The sequence below is a fragment of the Idiotropiscis lumnitzeri genome, chromosome 12 (assembly GCF_059441095.1).
Source record: "Idiotropiscis lumnitzeri isolate Australia: NSW breed Sydney's pygmy pipehorse chromosome 12, RoL_Ilum_1.0, whole genome shotgun sequence".
NCBI classification, from domain to species: domain Eukaryota; kingdom Metazoa; phylum Chordata; class Actinopteri; order Syngnathiformes; family Syngnathidae; genus Idiotropiscis; species Idiotropiscis lumnitzeri.
The window spans coordinates 9,914,573-9,938,487 of record NC_142402.1 but is presented as its reverse complement, the minus strand read 5'-3'; the positions used below and the strand labels follow the sequence as shown (position 1 = coordinate 9,938,487).

Below are 23,915 nucleotides of genomic sequence, written 5' to 3'. Positions count from 1 at the left end.
GCATTTTTATGCATCTATGCCAGCGACATATATTGACAAGCTTTACAATTAAAACTCATTCACTACCAGCCGGGTAAAAAAAAAGGATCTTTGACATCTTTAGCCGTCAATGGCAGTAAATTTGAATGCTCTCCCACAACAGGGCAAAGGGTACATACAAACCTGTGTCCTTTCATACAACAGAATCAGCAGTGTCTTGAGATACAACTTTAATTAGTTACAACATTCGTGCACGTATCTCAAACTACCCATATCTCAACTACCTTTGCCGGGTGAAATAAATGGAAATACCATTAATCTATTCCAGCCTTTTTAACTGACTAAAAACACGACGTTACGATAAAGCACATTAAATATTGTACTACAGAAAAACATACAATAATAACATAATTGAACGTAATGTAATGATTTTAACAGTTTCTGACACATTTTTGCTTCATTTCCATGGACATAGTGCCACTGCTTCTGGTGTGTGCGACTTCGTTACCTGGGGGCAATATAATATAGACATATTTATATAGATGGAACCAGTCAAAACTACTCAGGAAGCCACAATAATATTAGTGGTTCTCTGCAGTAAAAGGATCAAGAGTATCGTTATATTATCTGTCCTCACGTGTTGCTCCACCGTTTGAGTTCTAATATCTGAAGGCTAAAAGGTTATAACAATGGGACGTAAATGCTATTTGTTAGCTCACCGTTAGCATTAAGATAAACTGGATTATCTAGAGAAAAGAATTGGTCAAAAAGTATTTGGGTATATAAAAAAAGAGTAAACACATACAATACTTAAGTTTTAAAAGTTTAGGAAAATTTTGAAAAAATATATATTCATCATATATGTCACTAATTTTACTTTGCTACCCCCCTGTAAATGTAATTCTTTGTTTTGTTTAGTTAGACAACATGCTACACTTTGCAGTGACTTTGAAGCTTCTTTTTTGAAAGAATTACTGCTGCTGCTAGTGAAGTGAGTTGAATTTACTGCCACCAATGTGGTCAGTGTTTGTATCTCAAATGGGGAAACTGAAAACAAAAATAATGTTTAAAGGAGACACATCATACCTTTTTTAACACCGTAATTCAAAACAGTTCCCAGGTGTTTGTCAAAATACGCCAATGTCAACGTTAAGTTGATTCGTGATACTCTATTTCTTGTCTCAGTAAAATGAGTCTAAGCCTGTAAACTGGCAAACAAAGCAAAACCCACTGATGCTTGTCTAAACAACATTTAAAGTATATATAGCACTCAGACGCAGCTTTGAATACTCATCGAGGCCCACGTGTGGGGTTTGTATATATTATTGACACAAGGATGTGTTTACATTGTGCAGAAACAAAAGCATATCGGGAGGAACAACAAAAGGAGACAAAATTCATGGTTGTGTAAGCACAAAACCAACAGGCTTCCATCAAAATAAGTTGTGCACATTACAGGTCACATTAATGGTGAAAATATTTTGAAAATGATGTATCTTGGTGTGTCTTTTTTTTTTTACACAAAAAAAAAAAAAAACAGACATTTGAACAGGTATCTCCTACTCCACACTGAGGTCATTTGTTTACGTCTGAATGCCTAACTGGTGCTAAAGTGGCAGCGTGGTGAATGTTATCATAAAACAGGAAGTGACAGCAGGCCCCACTGGCAGGCCAGAGACAGCTGATGGTGCACATCCTCAGCCATAATGGATTACAATCTTATCATGTTAGGCGCAGGCTAATCTGGGACACAAAGGGGAAAAGGGACAACTAGAATCCCACTTTGACTCAGTTGCAGATATATAATTGCAGATGTGCTACTTTACGGTTTATCAATATGTAGCATATTAATTTTGTGGGGAGGAGGTTCTTGCTTGGATTAAATTTAATGTTCTTTCAATTCCTCCGCAGTTTCTACTCTGGTGGTTGCACTATTGCAATTGTCTATCAATTTATATTTTTGGGACAGGACCATTTCTATACCAGTGCACAAAACAAGCTCCATAAAACGGCATGGCTCGTTTGTCAATTCTTAAATGTTTATCATGGGAACCACTTCCGCCTTTTATGCATGGGGCTTGACTTCAAAGGTAACAAGGGCTGCCATGACCTTATAACAAAGCGCCCACTGAGCTTGCTCATCAAGCGTAACCAAACATCCACTGAAATACAGTTTGAATAGGCTTCTGATAAAAAAAAGAAACTGTTGGAACATGAGTCCATGTATGCAATACAATTGGAGGTCGAGGGTGTGGGTTTACGCTGATATGGATTGCGCAGCCGCTTGATGACAATTTTCTCTGTGAATGTGGTAATGGAACTGTGAAATATGTCACCTAAGGCAGATAACTAATTCAGACCAGGAAAAAAAAAATCACCAAAAACAAATACTTTGTACGTCATTAATATACTTTGGGTGTGTGTATGGCTTTAAACGGTGAAGCCCGGCCTTGTGAGTGATGTGGGCGTCATGAATGAATGCGTAGACTGCTAGCAAAGGAAAGCTACGTTAAATGAGGTAACGAACGGAGATGTTGTTATGGTACATGAAATCCTTTAATTACAAAGTGTGTTACTAATTACTTTGTGTGTCAACGACTGCACTTTCAGCCGCCCTCAAATAATCCCTGCAGTTATAACTGAAGTTCAAGCTTTGGAACTTTGACAGAGTTGACTGTCTTTTACAAACATGCCTAGCTGAGACACTCGTCCGTCTCGTTTGTCCAGTCGTGAAAAAACACAAGATGGCACTACTATTTGCAAAGTCTTTCAAGTATGTTAGTTCAAGGTAAATACACCTGAAAAATTATATACCGGCAGGTCATATCATTAGAAACACCTGACACAATCATAAGTACGTACCGGGACAAGAGCTATACAATTGATCATTTATTTATTCTCCAGATAAAATGGGTATGCGCAAGGGAGACAAAATGAATAAAAGTCACAAAATGGAGACTAATATTGAAAGTAGGATAGAGCCTTTGTGAAAGCTGCAACTCTGTAAAAAAAAAAAAAGACAACATAGGAAGTTGAATGGAGGAACTTGAGCGCCGAGTGACGAACATTGCAGCAAGCCACACAATCAACCACATCCTCAAGCCTAGAAGGCTCTTAACATGCAAAACGCCAAGAGACGATCGCTGGAAATGGAAATGCTCTTAAAACATCCCATTGCTTCAGTCGGATTACAACACAGAAGAGTGACACTTGGTAATTCACTTGCCATCACCAATGGCAACCATCACATCGCCCCCGACACACGCACGCACACGCACACAGACACACACAAACACGCACGCACGCACACACACACACACACATAGTGACAACCAGGAAAATAAAAAGGTCTTCTACTACAAGCAGAGTGTGAAAAACTGTGTACAGCCTGTTATGACTCCAAAACCCCTCTAGGGGGTGCCATTTTGCCCATTTTTGTTTTTCAAATAATTCGGGACACCTGTGGCATCCAAGGAACGTGTCATTTAACACTTTTGAAGCATATTCGGGGCCTCTTCGGATTATTTTTTTTACTCCTTTCCTATCCGAGTGAGTGAGTTGACCTCTGTATGTTGTGGTGGAGCTAATTTTAGTCAGGACACTCTTCTGTATGCATAAGATTACTTTGACATGAAATTAAACTGCTTTGGTATCATCGTTAGTTAAATATTTATAGTTATTAACTATTACTATGAGCACTTCTAAACACTTATGAGGGAGGTTCTCCTAGGTCATGGTCTGGATTATCATTATTTCAGTATAATGTATATACTTTATCACATTTTAGTTTGGTGGTGTGCTATGAGATTTCTCAAATGTTAGTATGTTCCTTGGTTCAAAGGTTTGTAAATACTGAGCTACGTTGGCTAATTCAATTTTTTAAAAGGGACGGTACTTGTTTTTGCCAGCAGAATTGGCTTGGAAAGAATTTTTTAACAGAGGCTTTAGAAAGTCAGTCTCTGGGGGGCTCATCCAATAGTGGGCCCCTGACTTTATGACCATGGTGGGCCAGTAAAAACTACATAAATTTCAGAGGTTTTGTTAAAAAGCCATTAATTGTGTTCTTGTTATGTAAGACACACAAGTTGGATCCCAAAACAGTTTGAGTCACGCTCAACTTTCATTTTGACCTTCATTGATGATACTAAGCCAAAAATTCATTTCTGGGATTGGAAAGTGGCAGTTGCTATGGTAACAGGATCTCTTGGTCACCAGTTGCATGAGAACTAAGACTGAAACATCTCTGGCGAATTGCACAAGGAAAAATAAGAGCACTTACTGGCGTATTCAAAATGACAACTCTCATATAGTTTAGAAAGGCGTCTGACATACATGTTGTATATAAACATCCTTCACAACATGGTAATTGTTTCCCTGGACAATAAAACACTTTTGAGGTTGATTCCAGGAACACAATACAGTACTACTTTAATAACTTACATTAAAAAGGAACAGAAAGACATGATGACAATGATATAAACAGGATTTCTCTTCTCCAACATTGTTTCATGCCTCCCTTGTGTCCAACTGTGGGCAAACATGCAAGCGTCAGTTTCACCGTGTTGTAGAGAATGTGATTGCAATGTTTCAGACATTAGGAAGCCAGCCACATGCATTCAGTGTGTTCTCTCCATTGTGTGTTACAGCCTGCCCATTGACCTTCAATTTAAATTGCAAGTTGATTGCCGAGCTCAGTATTTTTTCAGGTAGTACTTGGTGTAAAAACTTTGAGAACCACTGGTGTAAACTGCACTCACTGCAAAGAACTACAAAATGGCAAACTTTCTCTACAGTATAGGCCACAACTGCGTATGCCGCCTTAAATGGTTCCTCTTGAGTTTCTATCAGAGCGGAGCAGTTTCCTGGAAGCTATGTTCACTCTGTGATGAGCCCCGGGAGCTCCACAGTGACGGATCCTCCTGATTGGCTAAAGTCTGATTGACGAACTGCAACATTCCCTTTAATGAGCTTGTGCGCTCATCCGGTGTGCCCAACCCAAGCCGTTCATCATCGCCCTCCTCCATGATAGTTCTCTCCGAGCCGGAGCTGGTGTCTCCCACCATGTAGGTGAGGGGGTCGAAGGAAAGCTCGCAGCTTGATGGCGGCTCAGTGCTGCTGAGTCCCTGCCAGCTGTGGTCTACAGAGTCCGAGTTGGACGAGTCCCACGGCTGCTGACTCAGCGCCTCCCTGAGCGTGGCTTTGAGGCTCGGAGGGAGATCTAGGCACAGGTCATTGCTACAGCTCTGGAGCAGCAGCTCAAAGCCTGCATCTGATGGAGGTGAGCTTCTGGTTTGGGAGGGAAGGGAGGTGCTGTGTGCGAGTAATGGAGAGATGGCGGTTGTTGGATGTATATTGGGAGAGGAAGGACGGCAGTGCGAGGATGAGGAGTCTGCTTGGGGGTGTATGAACGGCTGGACAGATGACAGGGAGTCAATGGGATTGTACAGGGCAGGAGTGTGACGTTCAGCTGCTCGCGCCAGACTGGAGATCTTGGCTTGGAGACGAGTGACCTCAGACTCCTGGTAGTGGGATGAGAAGGTCACAAAATCACCAGTTTAGAGGTGGAAAGTAATTCCGTGGGATTTTCAGAGGTGGCAAAACACGCTGTACTCAAGTAAAAGGGATACTTGAAGTATTAAAAATATTTCATATAATCAAAAGTATTGATTCATCTCCTTTACGATCAATTATATTCAATATTGTTATCTTTCAGTTGAATGTATTGGCCAAGAATCAGCAATTCTTACAAATAAGATTATGGTTTTGGGCATATCTTGGTCATATTAATTAATTCTCCGTGATTCAAAGTCATCAGAAAAATAAAAACTCAAGTACAGAATGATATCTGAAAGTAGATTAATTTTGGTATAGCAACGACAAGTGGTGATTTACCTTGACGAGCAAGGACTCACTCGAGGTCTCGATGGACCTCTGAGAGGATTTGAGCTGAGTCTGAAGCTGAGCAGCTTGGTCTCTGGCTTCTTTCGACTGAGCTCTAAGATGCTCCAGCTGCAATTGGAGCTGACTGTTCTGAGCCTTGACTTTCTCGTACAAATTCCGGCTCCTCTCCAGCTGAGTCGCAGTCTGCAGGAGCGCGTTCTGGCTCTGCTCTAACTGAGACTGGAGATGACTGGCTTCGGCCTCGGTACGGTCCAAATCTGTCTTAGTGTGTTCCAGCTGGCTTTTGGCCTGCTCCAGCTGGATCTCCTGCTGCTGGAGTTTAGAGGTGAGCTTCTCCTGCGAGGATGACATGTGCGAGGACATTTTGAGAAGCTGACCTCGGGTCTGCTGCAGGGACTCCAGCTGACCAGGAAAAAACAAAACACATTAACTTACACATATAATAACTGTTTGTCTTTCACAGTACATTACAATCCACCTACGTACATCCTGTCACTGAGAAAAAAAATGACACTTTTGGCTGTGTGGAAGTCAGACGTAGTAAAATTGAGAGGGAAAAGGAGAACCAAACAAAAAGGGAACATGCAATAAAAAAAGGAAACAAAAGCCGACAGAAAAATATAATAATTGTTCAACATTACACAATGAGGAGGAATTAGGAACTATTAAAACTGTCACCGACTCATGATGATCGTGTCCAAGTAAGTATTATCCAGACTTAATAATAATGTAACGAGACAACAGCTACATTGCAAAATACAATAATTACCAAGCCCTGGCGCAACGAGTGCAAAACCGACTGTAATTCGCAACACACACACACATATTTTATTTATTTGATTTTTTTTAATGACTGCTCATATTAATAGTTTAAACCAGATGTATTCAATTAAAAGTCACAGAGGTCCACGACGAAAATTTCTTCCAATTAAAAGGTCCGAACCAAAGTCCAACTTCCCGAAATGTCTAGCCTATGTTCACATTTTTACGTAGTTTCAATATTTAGTCATTTTCAACAGAGCGCACTTATATACTAAATATTCAGCAATGTTCCCATTAAACACCTTTACCAGTCAAACAAATATAAGGCGTATATTTCACATTCAAGAAAATGTGGCTCCAGGAATTTAAGGGAGCCACTTCCAGAAAAAACAGTAAAATATCTCCTGCAGAAATATATCGAGTGCTAATCATTGAGTTAACATCTTTTACCTTTTTTTTTTTAAATCAAAGAGTTATCAGCCTAAAAAAAAAAGGAAAGCCTAATTATCCGAGTAAAACAGGTCAACATGTTCAGTACACAATCAATAAAAATGGCTGTCCTCATGAAAAACTAATTCAAAATGAGCTTTGACACCACTTTTTCTTTTGAATATTTTTTAACTTCTCTTAATGAGAAAAATGAGTTCGTGACTGCCCTGCCAGTGACTTAAATCTGGGTTGGAACGGATTCAGGGCCACTGGGATTTGGTAGATTATTTCACACATAATGTTTGTGCAACCGCATTTAAGCACTCCTTCACAACTTCCTTTTTTATGTTTCCCCAAAATCCATGATACTTTTAATGAACATTCGTTTGCATGCCGCAGGGCTGGAAACGAAAATGTAAAAATCTGTTATACTGCACTCGAAGTTCGATGTTTTTACGTGCGCTCACCTCAAACGTCAGCGGATAACTGTGCACAAAAGGGCGGTGCTTTGTTTCGTAGTGGCGCTTCGCAATGTTGCGACGGTTTCGGAGCATATGATGCACACTGGTTTTGAATCGGCTGCAGCCAGAACGAAACTAAATTTCTCCGTCCATCTATTGATAACAACACGCATCGAACTTGCTAACTTTTTAGCAAGGCATACTGTCAGCAGCACTCTCTTCCGATCTGCTGCGCAATTGGCAGTGGATCGTAAACAAAAGATTTGATTGGCTCAAATCAGTGACGCCATTTCCGTATTTACTAGAATTGCAGCGTCAACGTTTGCGAATGCGCCCTGAAAAAAATTCATCATAGATTAGGCATGGGTCCGGTCCGAACCATCTCCCGGTCCGGATCCGGACCGCGGTCCGCCATTTGGTGATGCCTGGTTTAAACCATCAATATTTTAAAAACAGTTTAACACAATTTCAAACCCACCTTATGTTACCCTTAAAAATAAATGGCTTACAGTGCGGTGGTAGCTGTAAATGCGGACTTTACTAAATAGATGAGACTGGGATGGCTCCGTGTCGAAGGGCTCGCAGCCATTTATTAATCAATACCACAAAAAGAAACAGATTTGATTTATAGTGTGGTACGAGTACAACTAGTGTTACACTAGCTCCCTCTAGTGGTACGTGACCCTCACTGAATTCATAGTTTGCATGCGTTACAGTGCAAAAAATATTTTCTTAATCCTCTACAGTACATGTGTTAAGTACATTTCAGTTATATTTAACTTTTAAGGACAATAATTTTTCCTTTGATCCTCTGGATTTTTTTCTTTCCAACATTTAAATAAGGTATAGTTTTCATTTTAAGTAAATTTTATTGAATCATGATTTAAGTAGTTCAGTTTTTCCAAACTGTGAAACGTTCCAGTGGTTTACAATACAATTGAATGTATATGATATAAATATATTAATATTGATATATTACTTAATATTTTTAGGAAACTGGCTTTTTTGATGAACATTACCTGCATGTATTTTAATGTTGGTCATTATTGTGGTACTTGGCGATCATTTTCTGAGAAACATTTTAGTGTAAAAAGCTTCAGAACCACTGATTCATACAAGATGTGCTGGACATGCACATGGAGACTCCTCTACATCCTAATTTTGCAGCATCACGCCAACCACCAACGTGAACCGCAAAGATGTGCATGATTAGTGTATGTAGTTCGTTGGGGATGGAGGTTGCAATTGTGTCAAATTGTTTGCAATTGAAGCAAATACTTGACTCTCATAATTAATCCAATATAATAGAAAAGTTACAATATTGCATTGTTGACCTCTTTGTTGTGCTGATCCCGCTCCAGATGCAGCTCCTGCTCTAAAGAAGCCACCATGTTCTGCAACCTGGCCTCTGACTGCTGCCAGCGTGTCTCCTTCAAAGCCAGCTCCTCCTCCGCATGGCACAGCCTCCCATCCTGCAATTGGATACACACATTAGGAACCCTAACACACAGTCCAGGCAGCAAGGAAGTTCTCACTTGCAAACACATGATGCATCTGAGTGGTGTTTACCAACTCATTCTCCTGCAGCTTGATGGTGTCCAGTTGGGACGTGAGAGCCTTACAGTGACACTGAGCTTTGTCAAGTTCCTGCAGTAAGGTCTCAAGACTATGCTGATGGGATTCCTGAAATTCAGATTTGAAAGATTTGGTGAATGTTGTGGGGAAAGTTCATTAAATTGGTCTGAAAATGTGTTGACTTTGAAGCTAGGCCAAAAAGTCACAAGGACAAGCAGGACAATGAAATGCTCCTCCACCCGATGGCACAAGGTACAATCAACCTGTGAATTCAGCTGTTTTCATTCATACAACTAAATAATAGCTTTGTGTTCAAATCACTAGATCCTGATTTCACATTGAGTGCGTTGCATTTTGGTTAGAAGTGGAATGAATTTTTCTTTACATTTTGGCTTATTTTTCTCCCCTTTTTTTTCCTCAATTTAGGTCTGGACTTTGACATGGCCAATCTAAATTTAGTTCTGAACCATTACATTGCACATATTGCTTTATGTTTAGGATCATTGTCTGGTTGGAAGGTAAACCTCTTTTGAAGACTCCAATGGGTTTTCTTCCAAAATGGACCTGAATTTGGTTCCATCCATCAAAATATTAACAATAAGAAATAATACTTTTGAAATCGATAAATGAAATTGGTTTCAATAACAATTCAAATAAATGTGAATTATTTTCTTCCGATAATCGTACAACTCTAGAGGGACTTCGAAAATGTTTCCATAAAAAGTCATCTCAAGAGCTGCGTTGTCATCAGCTGTACTTGACCTGCCATGAACCGCAAGATACATTTTATCTCCAAAACAACTGTTCCTTCTGTTCCCAGCTCTCTCTCTAGGTGGTCACATGTGCTGTGGTTTTTCAATTTTACCTCGAACACTTTTTTTAAATAATAAAAAGACACATGGCATTGTGAGTCGATTCGGTCTATTAGGTCTTAGTCACATGACGTTGCTCATGTGCCCTGATGTACCCAAGTAGGCACTCCTCAAGATATCTACGTATTTAAACTTTGGGGTAAAAATTTCAAATGAATCTAAAATTCACTATAACCTTTCCATGTGAACTTAATTTGACCTCTAAACTTCAGAACGCACATGTCCAACTGTTCTAATTTGCACAACCTGCTGCTCTCCAACAAGGAGCTGAATCTCAGAATTCACAACCAAAATTTACAAAGTGACCCTCAAACGCATATCTTAAAAGAGATTTAACTCTTTGTGCCATCTTATGGCCGCGCCTGACCTTTGTTTCCCCGAGCTCCCTCTGAGCGTCTCTCAGCTCTTCCTCTCTGGCCTCCAGACTTTGCTCCAGTGCCTTCACCTTGATCTCCATCTCCTGCCTGTGCTCCCGGATAGCAACATCCAGCTGGCCCAGCTGAGGAACAGACGGCGAGATGGACGCATGTAAAAGTGTTGTCAACAAAATATAGCGAATACCTTACAAATGGAGCTTTATTTCGTACCAGTGTTGCTCTCTGCTGGAGTTCCCCCTGTCTTTCCTTTAATGCACTGTCCATGTCTAAAACCTCATGAGTCCTCTCTTCTAACTCCCTCTGGGTCTCACTGTGAACAACCGCATTAATAAGGTCATCATAATATGTAATAGTTTGTGAACATTAGTAAAGGTTTTTGATGAAACATTCTGGATTTATCCGATGCTTATTCATGTTGCAAAGTAAAGACAAAATGCAAATTAGATACATTTTAGAGTCATTTTGGTGTGCATTTATTCTGGTTGTTTTGGGAGATTTTTCGGGGTGGGGCTCTGCTTATACTTTGCTTATACGCTGACAGTAACGTGTAGTGTGAAGATCAATGAACAGAAGTCTTGTGGTCATACAGTGAAATCTTTATCTTTTCAGTGCATGTTCCCTTGAGTGCTTAGCGTACAGTAGCTGCAGGCAGTAGATTACAAAACATCTTCATAGATCGGTGGCACAGTATGTACCATCTTCAAATAGCAAATGATTACATCACAAAGACAATGTGTGAGCCATAAAATTGAGACTTTTGCCACACAGAATTGACAAGACATATTTCACCTCAAATGGAAAAGTTTGTATTATACACAGACGTGTGTGTCGTTACATCACCACTCTCGCTATAAAAGTATAAAATTTTCACGATATGGTTTAAGAAAAGAACACCAAAAAAGAAAGATCTCAGCATGCCTCCAATCACGTCCATAAGGAGAGCGAATGTACTCTCACCTAAGACGTATGTTTAGTTTTTCCATCTCCACTTGCCGCTCATCAGCGATGGTTTGGGTCCTCTGCAGGACGTCTTTAAGCAACTGGAGCTGTGTCAGCGTCTCGGCTAGCTCTTCCTGCACCGTCTGCAGCTGGCTCTCGAGGAGCTGGACCTTCTGAACGCGGTTGCGCTTGTCTGCCTCGCAGCGATGGAGCTTCTCCTCCAGGTCCAACACTAAAGACGGGAAAAGGAAACTGTGAACGGGTTGAAGTAGAATGTGAAGTTGATCTCTTGAGTTATAAGTTAATTTGTGACCAAGCCCAATTTAATCACATCAAATTCATTTTCTTGATTTAAATGAATTAAAATGACATTAAGCCACTGTAGCCTCTGAAATACTACTTTTTTTTAATATATATTTTTATAATGAAGAAAACTAATAGCACTGAATTGTAAACTGTAAAAGAAAGAATAAAATAGACCGTCCATAAATAAATGGTTTTACAAGCTTAATTAAGATGAAAATCAAATTTTGTCTTGCAGCTCGCAACTCGAAAAATATGTTGGCCACAGTCGCCGATGCACTTAACAGCCGAACATCGAGAGAGCAGTAAAAGGCTGCTGTCTGTGGCAGCTCATGTCCTGACACATCACACGCATCCCCACAAGGCCTTGCCTCTTAACTCATTCAATACCATTGACGGATAAATACGTCAAAATCCTTTTTTTTTTTACTAGGCTGGTTGTGAATGAGTTAAAAGCAAATTACTTACCCAAATCATTCTTGTTTTCAAGCATGCTCTTTGTTTGCTGCAGGTTCTTTTCCATGACGCTTATCTGAGTTGTCTTGATGGTGACGTCCTTCCGCAGGCTCTGCAGCTCCGACTCTTTAGACCTGAGCTCCACTTGGTAGTGTTTCACATCTGTTCTCACTTGGCTTCAAGAATATGAAAAATAACAAGCTTCTTATCATTAGTATTTTTGTTCAGCAACTCTATGCTAAATTTGACAGAAACATCACAAATATAAAAGAGGCATTGGATAATTTGCATCAAATGGAGTCACATTTGCCTCACCTTATGAGCACAGCACCCATTTCTAATAGAGGGAATCCCCAGCAATTGTTCGGAATGCAACAAAAATGATTCACGTCACGGAAAACAAAATAGCAGAAGTGCTTTTCCTCTGAGCTTTTTAAGACATCACAGCAGGAAGATGTCTTTAAACCAAATCGGATCCCGACTTATATACGCACTCATTTTGATGACTGCGAGAGGCGGAGCAAGAGGGACAGAGTCACAGCTACTGCTGGATGTGGTGTAGTCATAAGACACAACGACTGATACAACATAACGTTTCATTAGCAAGCGGAAAAACATATGATGTAAGGAAAGATCTTGTGTAAATGCATTTTGCCTTCATGATAGGGGGGAAAAAAAACAAGCTGATGACAAAATGATTCGATCTACTCATGCGATGGCACAGCTGTTCTTACTTGAGCGTCTCAGCCAGTTTAGTGTTCTCTTCCTTCACATCATGGAGGTCTTTGTCCTTCTCCACATTGTCTTCCCATCTGGTCCTCACCTCATCCTGCAGAGCCGCTCGCGCTCGCGCCAGCTGATGCTCAAAAGTAGACACCTACGTACGAGACACCGGAGCATGCCGTTGTACTCCATGTTACAATTCCACCAAATGTGTGGCGGAAAGATACACACAAAATTTGGAACCACGGTCATGCATCAGACTTCAAAACTTAATTCCACCAGTATGAGAGAGTCAACTCGTTGACATGTTAAGAGAAGAAGAATGTCAGTAGGGAAGAAACTCGAAGTTATGTCATAAAAGTAACGAGCAACCGAACGGTCATGAAATTTGAATTTCTAAATAGAGGATCACCAATCTTTTTGAAACCGAGAGCTTGGGAGGGGATGATTGAATGAAGGGCTATCGGTTTGACTACGATTCTTAAACATCAAATTAGGTACTGATCATGTTAATGACTCAAGATAATTATCAACAATAATTTCGCAAAGCAGTTCGCCGATAAACAGATAACAATAAGCCACAGTTTACTTTTTTAAATCTCCGCAGGTTTTAGCATTTTTAAAGGATTGCTTCTACAAGATTTCCAGGAAATCTCTAAGCACAACGGGCCTGATCTTAATTAAAATAGTTCACCAGTAATGGACATTGTGATTTCCTAGGAATGTTGTTTAAAAATGTAAACACTGGTCGAGATTTAGAGTCATAAAAGTATAAGCGTTGCACATTGATATTTATCCGTTTCCAAATTATTGTGAGAAATCCTTAACAAGATCAGCGTCTTTTCATAAATGAATATCAATAATCGTTAATAATCACATGCAATAACATCCTCAAAGGTAATGAAATAATTAATTTCAGAAGTGGGCATTAATTAATGACACGACCCAAAGAGTAACTCTTTGTTTCAAAAATGTTCCACAGGTTGATTCCTCTCAGAATTATACACGCAAGAACCCATATTTGAAATGCAAACAATAAATAAATAAATAAATATACCAATACATAAATACATTTTGTGTCCAAATATATCAGCACAAATACAGTGTTTTTTTTTTTTTGTAACAAGTTTGGAACTCGTTGTTTAAACAGAATTCTCCCACCACCGCTATCGTGCCAATTGTCTGATTAGGTGTTGCCCTTCGCCGCTCCTCCTGAACAGAACTATGCTTGACTATGTCTCTGTAAAGCTCAACATGCTGAATGAACAACCTTGTTGTCCAATTGTTGACAACAAAGCTGCGGGATAAAAATACTTCCGTGCTATTTATGTGATCACAAGATTAAAGCGCTTTCCCCCTGTAAGCAATGCGCCGTTATCGCTTTCAGATTGAACCCTTTGAGGTCTACGTTCACGCTGCATTAACAGCAAGGTCGTCTACCGACAAACACTGTGGGTCACAAGTGTACGAGATGTTATGTCATCAAATACTTGGCAAAAAATCATTGCTCATGAGGTGCTTCCGTTTTTCTTCGAACAAATATACAGCATCCAACCATTCATTTCCTATGCCTCTTTTCCTCTTTTGAGTTATGGATGTGCTGGAGAGGAGCTCACGCTGACTGTGGCTCTCCTTTCCCAAATGCGAGGGCATTACACTAGTAAGTACTGTAAAAACCCGTAAGAAACGATCCTATAATACATCTGTGAAATAGCTGGCATGCAGAACAGTGTACTAACAAATTCGGTCAGCTGAATTCTAATGATTAGCATTAAACAGTTCATAAACCAGCAACCTTGCTCTCACCTGTTGTTGCAGTTGACTCTGGCTCTCCTCCAGTTCGGCGATACGGGCCGTGCTCTCAGTCAGCATCGTCTGCTGCTGCTGCAGAGATAACTGAAGCTGCAGGTTTTGCTCACTGGAACTCTGAGCCACCCGAGTGACACCGTGAAGCTTGTCTTGCTGAGAGGACAGCTGAAGAGGCGGGAATAAAGGAGGTGATGAGTGACTAAGGAGAGCAACAGATCGGAGATTCTTGACGGTGTCATTGAGCTTTCTTCATGAACACGCCTTTCGAAGAAGAAAAATAAGGGGAAAAGGAAAAAAAAAACTTGACCAGTTCATTATGTTACACCAGTATTTTCCCACATTTACTGATATACAGGTATTACATACTTATATATATTTTACTACACTTACTTATGTTTACGCCGCACTTGCTTGGTAGGATTATGTCAAAGTGTTGTTAACAAGTACTTAAAAGACTGCAAGTCAAAGTATATAGAGAGCCTCCTTACCTACTGTGTCTCCTACTGTGTGTTTCTGATTCTGATTCTGATCAATTCGTGGATCATTTACCTTTATTTTAGCGTAAGCTAAGGGGTGGGCAAACTTTTTGATAGGCGGGCCACAATGGGTTCTAAAATTTGACAGAGGGGCCAGACCAGGAGCGGATGGATGGAGTGCTTTGGTAAACCTCATTTAATTGGAAATGAAAGTGAACAAAAGCATTCCAAAAATATATATGTCTTTGAAAAACCGCAGTATTTAGAAAATAAAACATTAACAAGGTTTATTCATTTAATTCTTTTCAAGTTCGGCGGGCCGGATTAAAACGTGTGGCCCCCGGGCCGTAGTTTGCCCACGTCTGCTATAAGGTATGAGAAAACATTTACATAAATATAATCAATCAAATTTACCGACTAAATCCTTGTTTGTGTTTGTTAAAAAAATATCTGGAAAGCGGACCATGAAAAAATATGCAATTAAAATCGCAAAATTGAGTGTTTAAAAAAAAACTTAATTAGATTATTTTTGAAAATCATTCAGGCCTAGCGGTGACTGTGTACCTGGTCTTTGGATTTTTGCAGCTCAGACTCATAGCTCTTTTTCATCTCCTCCATCTGCTGAAAATGCCACGTTAGCTCTTCTCGGCAGGCTGACAGAGATGACTGGAGCTCACACATCTGACAAACGCGCACACACAAAAAAAAGGTCCAAGTCAAAAACTCACTGAATTTGCAACTTTTAAAAAGAGACAAAAACTGTCAGTTGTGTTTTCCAGACCTTGAACAATTGTATGCGCTTTAAGTATTTAGATATGGAAATTAAAACAGGATGTGAAAATGAAAGAAATTATTCTTCACTCAATTCAACTTTAAAACTATTTATGTGTGTGTGTGTTTCCAATCTCTGTTGTATCTCATCTCCAAGGTCACATGTTGCAGTTTCACTGACCTTGGTGGCAGACTCGGCTGCCTGCTCCTTTAAACTCTGGAGCAACTCCTCACTGTGCCTTGCTTCAATCTGCTTCTCCTGGAGCCACAACAAAATGCATGCCCTCATTCACAACTTACTCAAATTGTGCTCAGTTCAGTTTGCGTCACAGGATTCCTTACCTGTGTGAGCTGTTCAACAGAGGTCTGCAGCTGTAAAGTCGCAGCCTCTGCCTCATCCCGTTCTTTCTGGAGAGAATTCAGATCCTGCTCCAGCTCTAAAACCCGAGAATGAGCCTCTTCCATAGAAAGCTGCAGCTGCAAATGTCAGGACAAGACCATATACGTATTAGACGATTTAAATGCCGTAAAAATATTCGTCATTTTTCCTTTTGGCTTATGGTCAGTGACACCCAAGTGAAAAATGCAAAAATTAACAACTCATGCACTATTTATTCTATCATGATAAAAGTCTGGAAAATTAGGGCGCAGTGATTGCAGTATATAGCGTATTAAGTTGAAGATTATTAAAACAAAACAAAACAAAAAAGCATAGATAAATGAAAGTCACCACGTCTATTCTGTGCTGCTGCTCAGCGCATTGCTGACTTTGTGATTGTTTAGACTTTTCCAAGGATTGTTGATACTCTCTTTGCTTTTTGCTCATCAGTGCTTGGTAGTTTTGAAGAGTGCTGGTCTTCTCCTGTATTAAATACAAGAACAAAAAAAGCATTTTTAAGGAAAACAATGAATACATGGTTGAAGGCAGCAATAAAAGTCATTTTGATTGTTTCCCATGTATTCTTTTTTTTCGAGATAGTAAACTGAAGACATTCCAATTATAAGAAAATAAAATCATGACGTACTTGTGAAGTATAACTGAAACCGTTAATTTTGGCAAAAAACTTATCTGTGCCATATTGGCCAAGACGGAAATCTCAACCACTGTTGGAACCACAAAAAATGTGGACGCCTTATAAAAGTTGTAACCTGTGTTCTGCACATAAACAAAAATATTATCAGTAGCAAACAAATTAGAATCCCAGCAGTTGTGATTGTGATAGTTACATGAGTTTCTACTGAGCTGGCTTTGAAAGACAGACAGATTGTGTCAATGTTTGTACATACTAAGCGGGAAAAACTTGGGGAAAAAAGCTGACACAACTTAGAAGTTTTTCCAGATAGTTTTTTTTTTGTTGTTCAAATTCAACTCCGCTTACTTCACAATTATCAGAAGTTTGCCAGATAAGTACCCTTGTGAGGAAAAGCAAAACAGATTATGGTTGGATCGCAGCTAAGTTAACAATTTTTCACAAAAGAGGTTTTAAGCTATTTATTACTCCCATGTGACTCTTGCTATCAAACTAAATAAAACAAAGAGAAAAAAATAAAATTACAATATTGCATTTAAATTCAAACAAATACATGTGGATTTCAAACTAAGAAATACCCCCTCTAGCTTAATGCGAATAATAATAATAATAATTTGCCCTTTATTAGTCCCACAATGGGGAAATTCGAGATTCGAACCCAGGCCTCCTGGGGAGATTGGGTCCTGAACGCGGCGCCTTAGACCACTCGGCCATCCTGGCAGCCGAAATTCGAGATTCGAACCCAGGCCTCCTGGGGAGACTGGGTCCTGAACGCGGCGCCTTAGACCACTCGGCCATAATGGAAAACACCACAGTACTAATAAATAGCGTTGATGAACCCAGTGTAACCGTACAGGCAACGGAGCTTTGAACACAAATGGTGAAGCAACACATTTAGACAGACAACACCGCAATATTATCTAATAATAGTAGTAAATGATAATAGCCTGTGAAAAAACAAATCTCACTGTAGCTTATTGTGTGAATAGGAGTAGTTAAAACACTTTGTTTGTATGATTGTATTATACTGACCAAGGCGGGCACACCAGAAGGAATGAATGCAATAGAAGCATTAAATCATGATGCACAAACAATTTTTTCATTACTTAATTGTGTTAGGAATCTATATTTTGTAGAAGATACAATCTATTAAAGTGATATTTTCTCTATTAAAAAAAAACACACTGGGGAGCCCAGAACAGGTTAACAGCCTTTTGATTCATTTCAATGGGGAAACGTGATTTGAGATTCAATCGTTTTGAGTTACAAGCATGGTCAATGGGGCAAATAAAATTTGTATCTCAAAGCACCACTGTAAAGTGTAGTCATAGGTTGTGGGTTTGTTTTATACCTGCAGCTGGTTATCCAGATCTGTATTCTTCAATACAGCTTGACTGTAGGCGGACGTTTTCTCCTGTAACTGTTTTTCCAGAGCCGCAACTCGAGCGCTCTTCCTCTTTAGCTAAGTTGAAACAAAGAATAATGCAAATCCTTGACAAGCTCTTGATCCAGACTGTGAAACTATTCGTAAGTTTACAAACTAAAGTGTTAGCGTGTACGATGTGAATGTGAGAATGAAAGTGGCGTTACTTCTTTCTCGGAGGCCGTGGCATGGTTGGCTTTGTCCATCAGCTCTGTCTGGAGGTTTTGGTAGTGAGAAGCCCTTTGGGCCAAGGAGGTTTGCAGGGACGAAATCTCCTCCTGAGCTCGGCTCACGCGGTCCTGAAGCCTTTCGATCAGGTTGCATTGTTTTATCCGCTCGGCCTCTTTCACCTGAAGAACTTGTAATAGATGCTGGTAACCTTCACCTGAGAAGATTAAAAAAGTAAAACGACTGGAAGGGCTGGGGATTCTTATGCGAATGTCATATTTATGGCTTATTTCTTTGATGTGATTTTTTTTTTTTAACTGTGCACTGTATGTGCTTTTCTAATGGAATATGAGTATGCTTAATAAAAGACGATTGCTTGATTAGCGTGTTTAACAAGTAGCATATTGGCCTCAAAATTTTGAGGATGGGGTTGAATCTCAGCTGTGGCCTTCCATTGTGGAGTGGAGCGAAAATAAGGAATTATTTCAATTAATGAACAAATAGTTTCTTGTTTACATTTATTCATTGCATGCATTAATTCTCAGAACGGCTTTTATAATTATAAATATTGAAACAATTAAAAAATGAAGAAAGTGCTAAATGTATACATAATACACAGAGCTGGGCACTTGACCCTTTTTTTGACGGTCAGTACCCCACCCTCCGGCCGTGATCTGGAAAGACTTTCGGCCTCGACCCTGCGGCCTTATTTATAAAAATTGTCCGCCCCCCTTGAAAATGCAGATGACGGACGGGCCCACTGTACCGGGTTTCAGCTTCAGCATTTGTGCAGTTGTGGCGTAGTTCACCGGGGGCAGGATGCAGGGCCGGACACACAATGGTCCAACAGCATCCTAAAATAAATACCGTAAACACATTCTATCATCTGAGGCAAGTATCTTTGATTAGTTTGGCTTTGTGAATCATATTCAACAAATTAATTATGAAATACTGATAAGGAAAATCATGTGAGGCGTAAACCAATTCTCCCCCAACCTCTCGGAGATGCAGCAGGGATAATATAGCCTCCAGGCTGGCGGCCTCTGCTTGGCTCTGCTGAGTTGTTCTGTGGCTCTGGGCCAAGCACAGCTCCTGGTTCTTGGTCAGATTGCGCAGGTCTTCCAGTTCCTTGCGCAGAGAAACCAGCTCCCTGCATTCAGCGCTACGCTCCGTCAGCTGCCTCCGGAGTTCTGAGCTCCGCCGCCCGGCATCCTCCAGCTGGGTCTGAAGTTGCGAATACTCAGCGACAGAAATCTTCGCCTGCCTCACGTCCTCCTTTAGCTGGCTGCAAGCCCGTGAAGAAGTCAAGGTAATGACAAATGAGCAAAACTCATGATCAGAACAAAGCTAGCGGAGTTAACATGCAAACCTGATCGTATGACTCTGATCGGCCTTTTCTCTCTCCAGCGCAGTAAACTTTTGTTCCAACTCTTCTTTTTCTCGATCACAGTCAATAAGACGCTCTTTTAATTTGAGTTCATTCTCCATAACCTAGAATGCACACACAATGACTGTTTTAATTGCTCGTATGGCCATTTTTTTCTGCTTTGGGCAACATACTGAAAAAGAGTTTGAGAGCATGTAAACTAATTCCAAGCAGTGAAACAATTAAATAAAAACATTCAAAATCTGATCTTGGTGGTATTGTTCACAAAGCAAAAATTTTAAAGTGTGCTGCCATTGGTTGGCGATTAATTCAGGGTGTTCATCTTGCCCAATGACAGCTGGGGGAGGCTCCAGTGCGTCTGCGACCTTTGTGAGGATAAGCAGTTCCGAGAATGGATGGATTGAATTAGTATGGTATCTCAATTCTTTTTATTCAAAAGATTTGTTGGCTTTCAACATAAAGAAATCATTTTTTTCGCCTTTTCTCTAATATTTTCACGTCAGATTCTTGTAACTTTTGCTTTATTTTTATTTTGGGTTTTTTTTTAAATAGTGTGCTATTTTTCAACATGTTTACTTGTTTTTAATTTTTGTTTTCAAATTTTAAAAAATGTAGTACAGGCCACAAATGGCCCGAGGGGCAGATTTTGAACACACTGCTTTAATCTTTTTTTTTTTTTAAACATACTGAACAGTGAGACTGCCAAATGCAAACACCCTAAAGCTAAATGTTGTATAATTGAGAAATTAAATAACAAATATGCCTCAAAGGTCACAAGAAAACTTAACTGTCATTGGGAGAATCTCACGAGAATAAGGATTAAGTCCTCAATGGTGTTTTTATTCTTCTTTGTTTTACAATCATAGGAGGTTAAAATGATACATGAAAAAATATTTGCTGTGCAGTTAATAGAAGTTGGCAGTCTGAGAGACTTTAATTACAACTTACTGCTTTGATGGTCATGTTTTTGAATTTTCGCTAAATTGTGTTGTCACAGCTGCAACAAGTATGAAAGCGCTATACAAAAAAAGTTGTATTGTATGGACAACTGTAGAGGTTCCAATGTATCCCACTAAAAAATATATACCTTTTGAAATTTAATGGCAATGGTGGCCTTGTACTCATTGAAAGCTTCTTTGAGTTTCTCTGCATTTTCGAGAGCTTGGTTTCTTTGTTGCTCTGCCCTGTAAAAAATTGGATAAAACAGTGAGAATACTGTACAAAAATACACAATCTCCATCCTGTTTTTGATTACATAATGAATTACGTGCATTTTCTACACAATTACATTCAACCAAATGTCAAAACTGTGAAATAAATATAAAATTGCAACACTGCTGAATCCAAGCACTGGTAAAGGCCCGGTTACCTTTTGGACAGAGCTGCCTTGTTGGCCAGCTCTTCTCTGAGAGTACTTAGCTTCTCCGTCAAAGTTGTTATCATGATGTCACTGTCAGCCGCTTCCTCCTGGCAACGGTCTGCCCTCATCTCTGCTGCCCTAAGAAACACAAAGAATAGTCCAGAGCTAGAACACAATATGAAATATAAAAAAAAAAAAACATGCATGCAACTGTTTTTACTGACAGCACAAAAATGCTTACATATTTAGATGTAACTGTTGACACTTGACAAGTATGTCGATTCACATTGTAGGTTACTTGAAGAATAACAGATTTTCACAGTTTTTCTAATACACTCCTCAGATTGCAGTATACATTTTGAAAATAAGGAGGAAAAAAATTAGGCGCAACGATTAGTCTGAAAAATACGGTCATTTTTTGAAATTCCACTCCCAGGTTACATAACCAACCACATACAACATACTACAGTATGTGTCAAGTGGTGCAATATCATGTACGTATGTCATGACTTACTTTAGTTCTTTGGATTTGGTCTCTACTTCTGTTTCAAGATGCAAAATTTGTTTATTTATGACTGATAATTTGTTAACAGACCGCCCACTGGAGCATCGCAGATGGTCCTGAAAAAGAAAATGTCCATTATTACACATTAAGTTGTGTGATATAACAATACATATCATTAGATATAATATAAAACATCTTCCGTTCGAGATTGCAGTATTTTGCTTATACTGTCTTTTTTGGTTTGTTTTTGGGCAAGGTGTACCTACATAAATTACTAGACATGAAGAGATGTTTGCTCCAGATTTCACAGAAAGATTATTTCCATATGTAATCCATCGATGGTTTGATTTCGCTCGTCGCAACTCAAGAAATTATGCCGATTTTTATTTATTTATTTTACACTAAATAATTTGCTTGCACTGATCAGGGGACTCATTTGTTCACAGCATATTTGTTTCACTTCCAAAAGAAACTATGAATAAAACAGATACTTGATGGACCAAATAAATACGGTCTTTATATGCCTCCAGACTGTTTTACCAGAGAGCTTGAGGATAGGAGTTCATACGGTGTAGCATCCAGGTCAGAGATGAGTTGAACATCTTGCATGGCAAGACGGGCATTTTCTTGGCGTGCGTAACCCATTTTTCGTTTCACAGAAACAGACTCCATCTCACGGGCGGCATGAAGCGGACTGGATGAGAACATAATAAAGCATGAATTAAGGGTGTTTTTCTGTGGTTAGGGGGATACAGGATTAGTAGCTGCACCAATTACTATTTGTATTCAATGTGGTAATTCCTAACGTTGTGCAGTAAAAAAAATTATCGGGAGGGAACCACGTACCAGAAATGATCACGTTTCAGTTTAAGAATAATTACAAGCATTAATGCTTATTGTTTTGTTCATCAATTAATGGCAGTGACAACTAAATGCGATCGTCTTTCCATCTTTAGTGGTGTTTCGCCAGATTTTTTCAATGCAAAATACCGAATGTGACTTTGCTTAATAAATGTTGGAAAACAGATGCACAGAAAGAAAGAGATGGCGTGCTTTAGGATTGTTAGCGGTTTGAGGAGGAACAACACTCAGTCTTAAATCTATTTTAAATCTTAAATGGAATCAAAACAGCACGATCAAATCCATCATTTTACGATTGGGTACAATTAGGTACGACACTCGTGCAACTTAGTACACGAACACTGCAGTGAATTAATGGATATGTCGTGGACTCACCAAGTTGCTGTCTTTCACGTATTGGCAGATTCATCAAACGTGTCCATTAAAACTTTGACATTGACATTCTGCACAATAATTGGTTACATGGAACCAGTTATGTGACCAACAACTTTTCCAGTGGTAAATTGTCGAGTTTAGTGGTACTTGTTGAACGCGTTGAAGAATTAACAATACACGGATGTCAACCAGTTGGCCGCATGTTAGCAGGCTAAATGTAAACAACGACGGTTGCTAATCAACAGGTGGCTAACCAAGAGATGTAACGCTATGCAGTCTGTTAGAAAGTAAAAGCAACCAAAGCCAGTATTTTATATTAGCGTGGTGTTGTTTTGCTGTAAAAAGTCAACAGAAAACCAATCACTCTGATTTGAATTCATCTTGTCATTCCGTAATAGTCGATGTTTTAACATTAGCCACCAAAAAATTGAACGAGTTGTCTCCGCCCATGTTTTTAACATCCGTTCGGGGTTGGTTCGAAACATACAATACGCCATGATTGGTAGACGGTTTGATAATCACACAAATTGCAGCCAGTGGCGGTGGCGGAAGGATGAAATAGCCAATCGTAGGCGGGGATGAGGAACGCAAACTAGCCAATCGCAATCGCCGTAAATTAACGCAGCATTGGGCGTAGTAATGCCGCATTTCATGGAGGTTGTGTAGTCGGAGTTATACGTACCTCAGACCAGGAAAGATGCACTGGAACGCCCCTTTGAACTGGGAGTTCCGAGAAAAAAGGAAACTTACTTAACTTACTCCACAATGTCAGCCCACATAGAGCGTTTTTAACCCATTTTATCAATTGATCATCATTAAATTAATTTTAAAAGTCCGACTTCGCACATTCTCCGAATTCAAGTTTCCGATTTTCCAACTGTTTTCGAATGCAGCATGAGGACAGCATGGCCCTTTTGAAAATTAAAACGCCGGCTTTATATTTATTTTTATTTTTTTTATTGTTTAGCTTTT

At 39.6% G+C, this 23,915-nt stretch overlaps 1 protein-coding gene across 2 annotated transcripts; it reads right to left on the bottom strand.

Moving 5' to 3' along the window:
- Positions 1-4,381: 4,381 nt before the first annotated feature.
- ccdc18 (coiled-coil domain containing 18) lies at positions 4,382-23,379 on the bottom strand. 2 transcript variants are annotated; one of them, XM_088311921.1, is made up of 24 exons: positions 22,944-23,379; positions 22,248-22,401; positions 21,717-21,823; positions 21,212-21,340; positions 20,930-21,026; positions 19,825-19,946; positions 19,452-19,740; positions 19,222-19,309; positions 18,455-18,672; positions 18,216-18,326; positions 16,564-16,695; positions 16,176-16,310; positions 16,015-16,092; positions 15,627-15,743; positions 14,584-14,751; positions 12,789-12,931; positions 12,067-12,230; positions 11,314-11,527; positions 10,567-10,666; positions 10,347-10,478; positions 9,102-9,215; positions 8,867-9,004; positions 5,872-6,282; positions 4,382-5,498 (listed from the first exon to the last, which is right to left on the bottom strand). In XM_088311921.1, exons 2-24 carry the CDS (start codon positions 22,377-22,379, stop codon positions 4,824-4,826), a joined length of 4,014 nt encoding a protein of 1,337 aa, XP_088168047.1. In that variant the 5' UTR covers positions 22,380-22,401; positions 22,944-23,379; the 3' UTR covers positions 4,382-4,823. The 2 variants fall into 2 exon arrangements, with proteins under 2 accessions (XP_088168047.1, XP_088168048.1); XM_088311922.1 differs by having other exon boundaries at positions 5,872-6,216.
- Between the last annotated feature and the right edge of the window lie 536 nt (positions 23,380-23,915).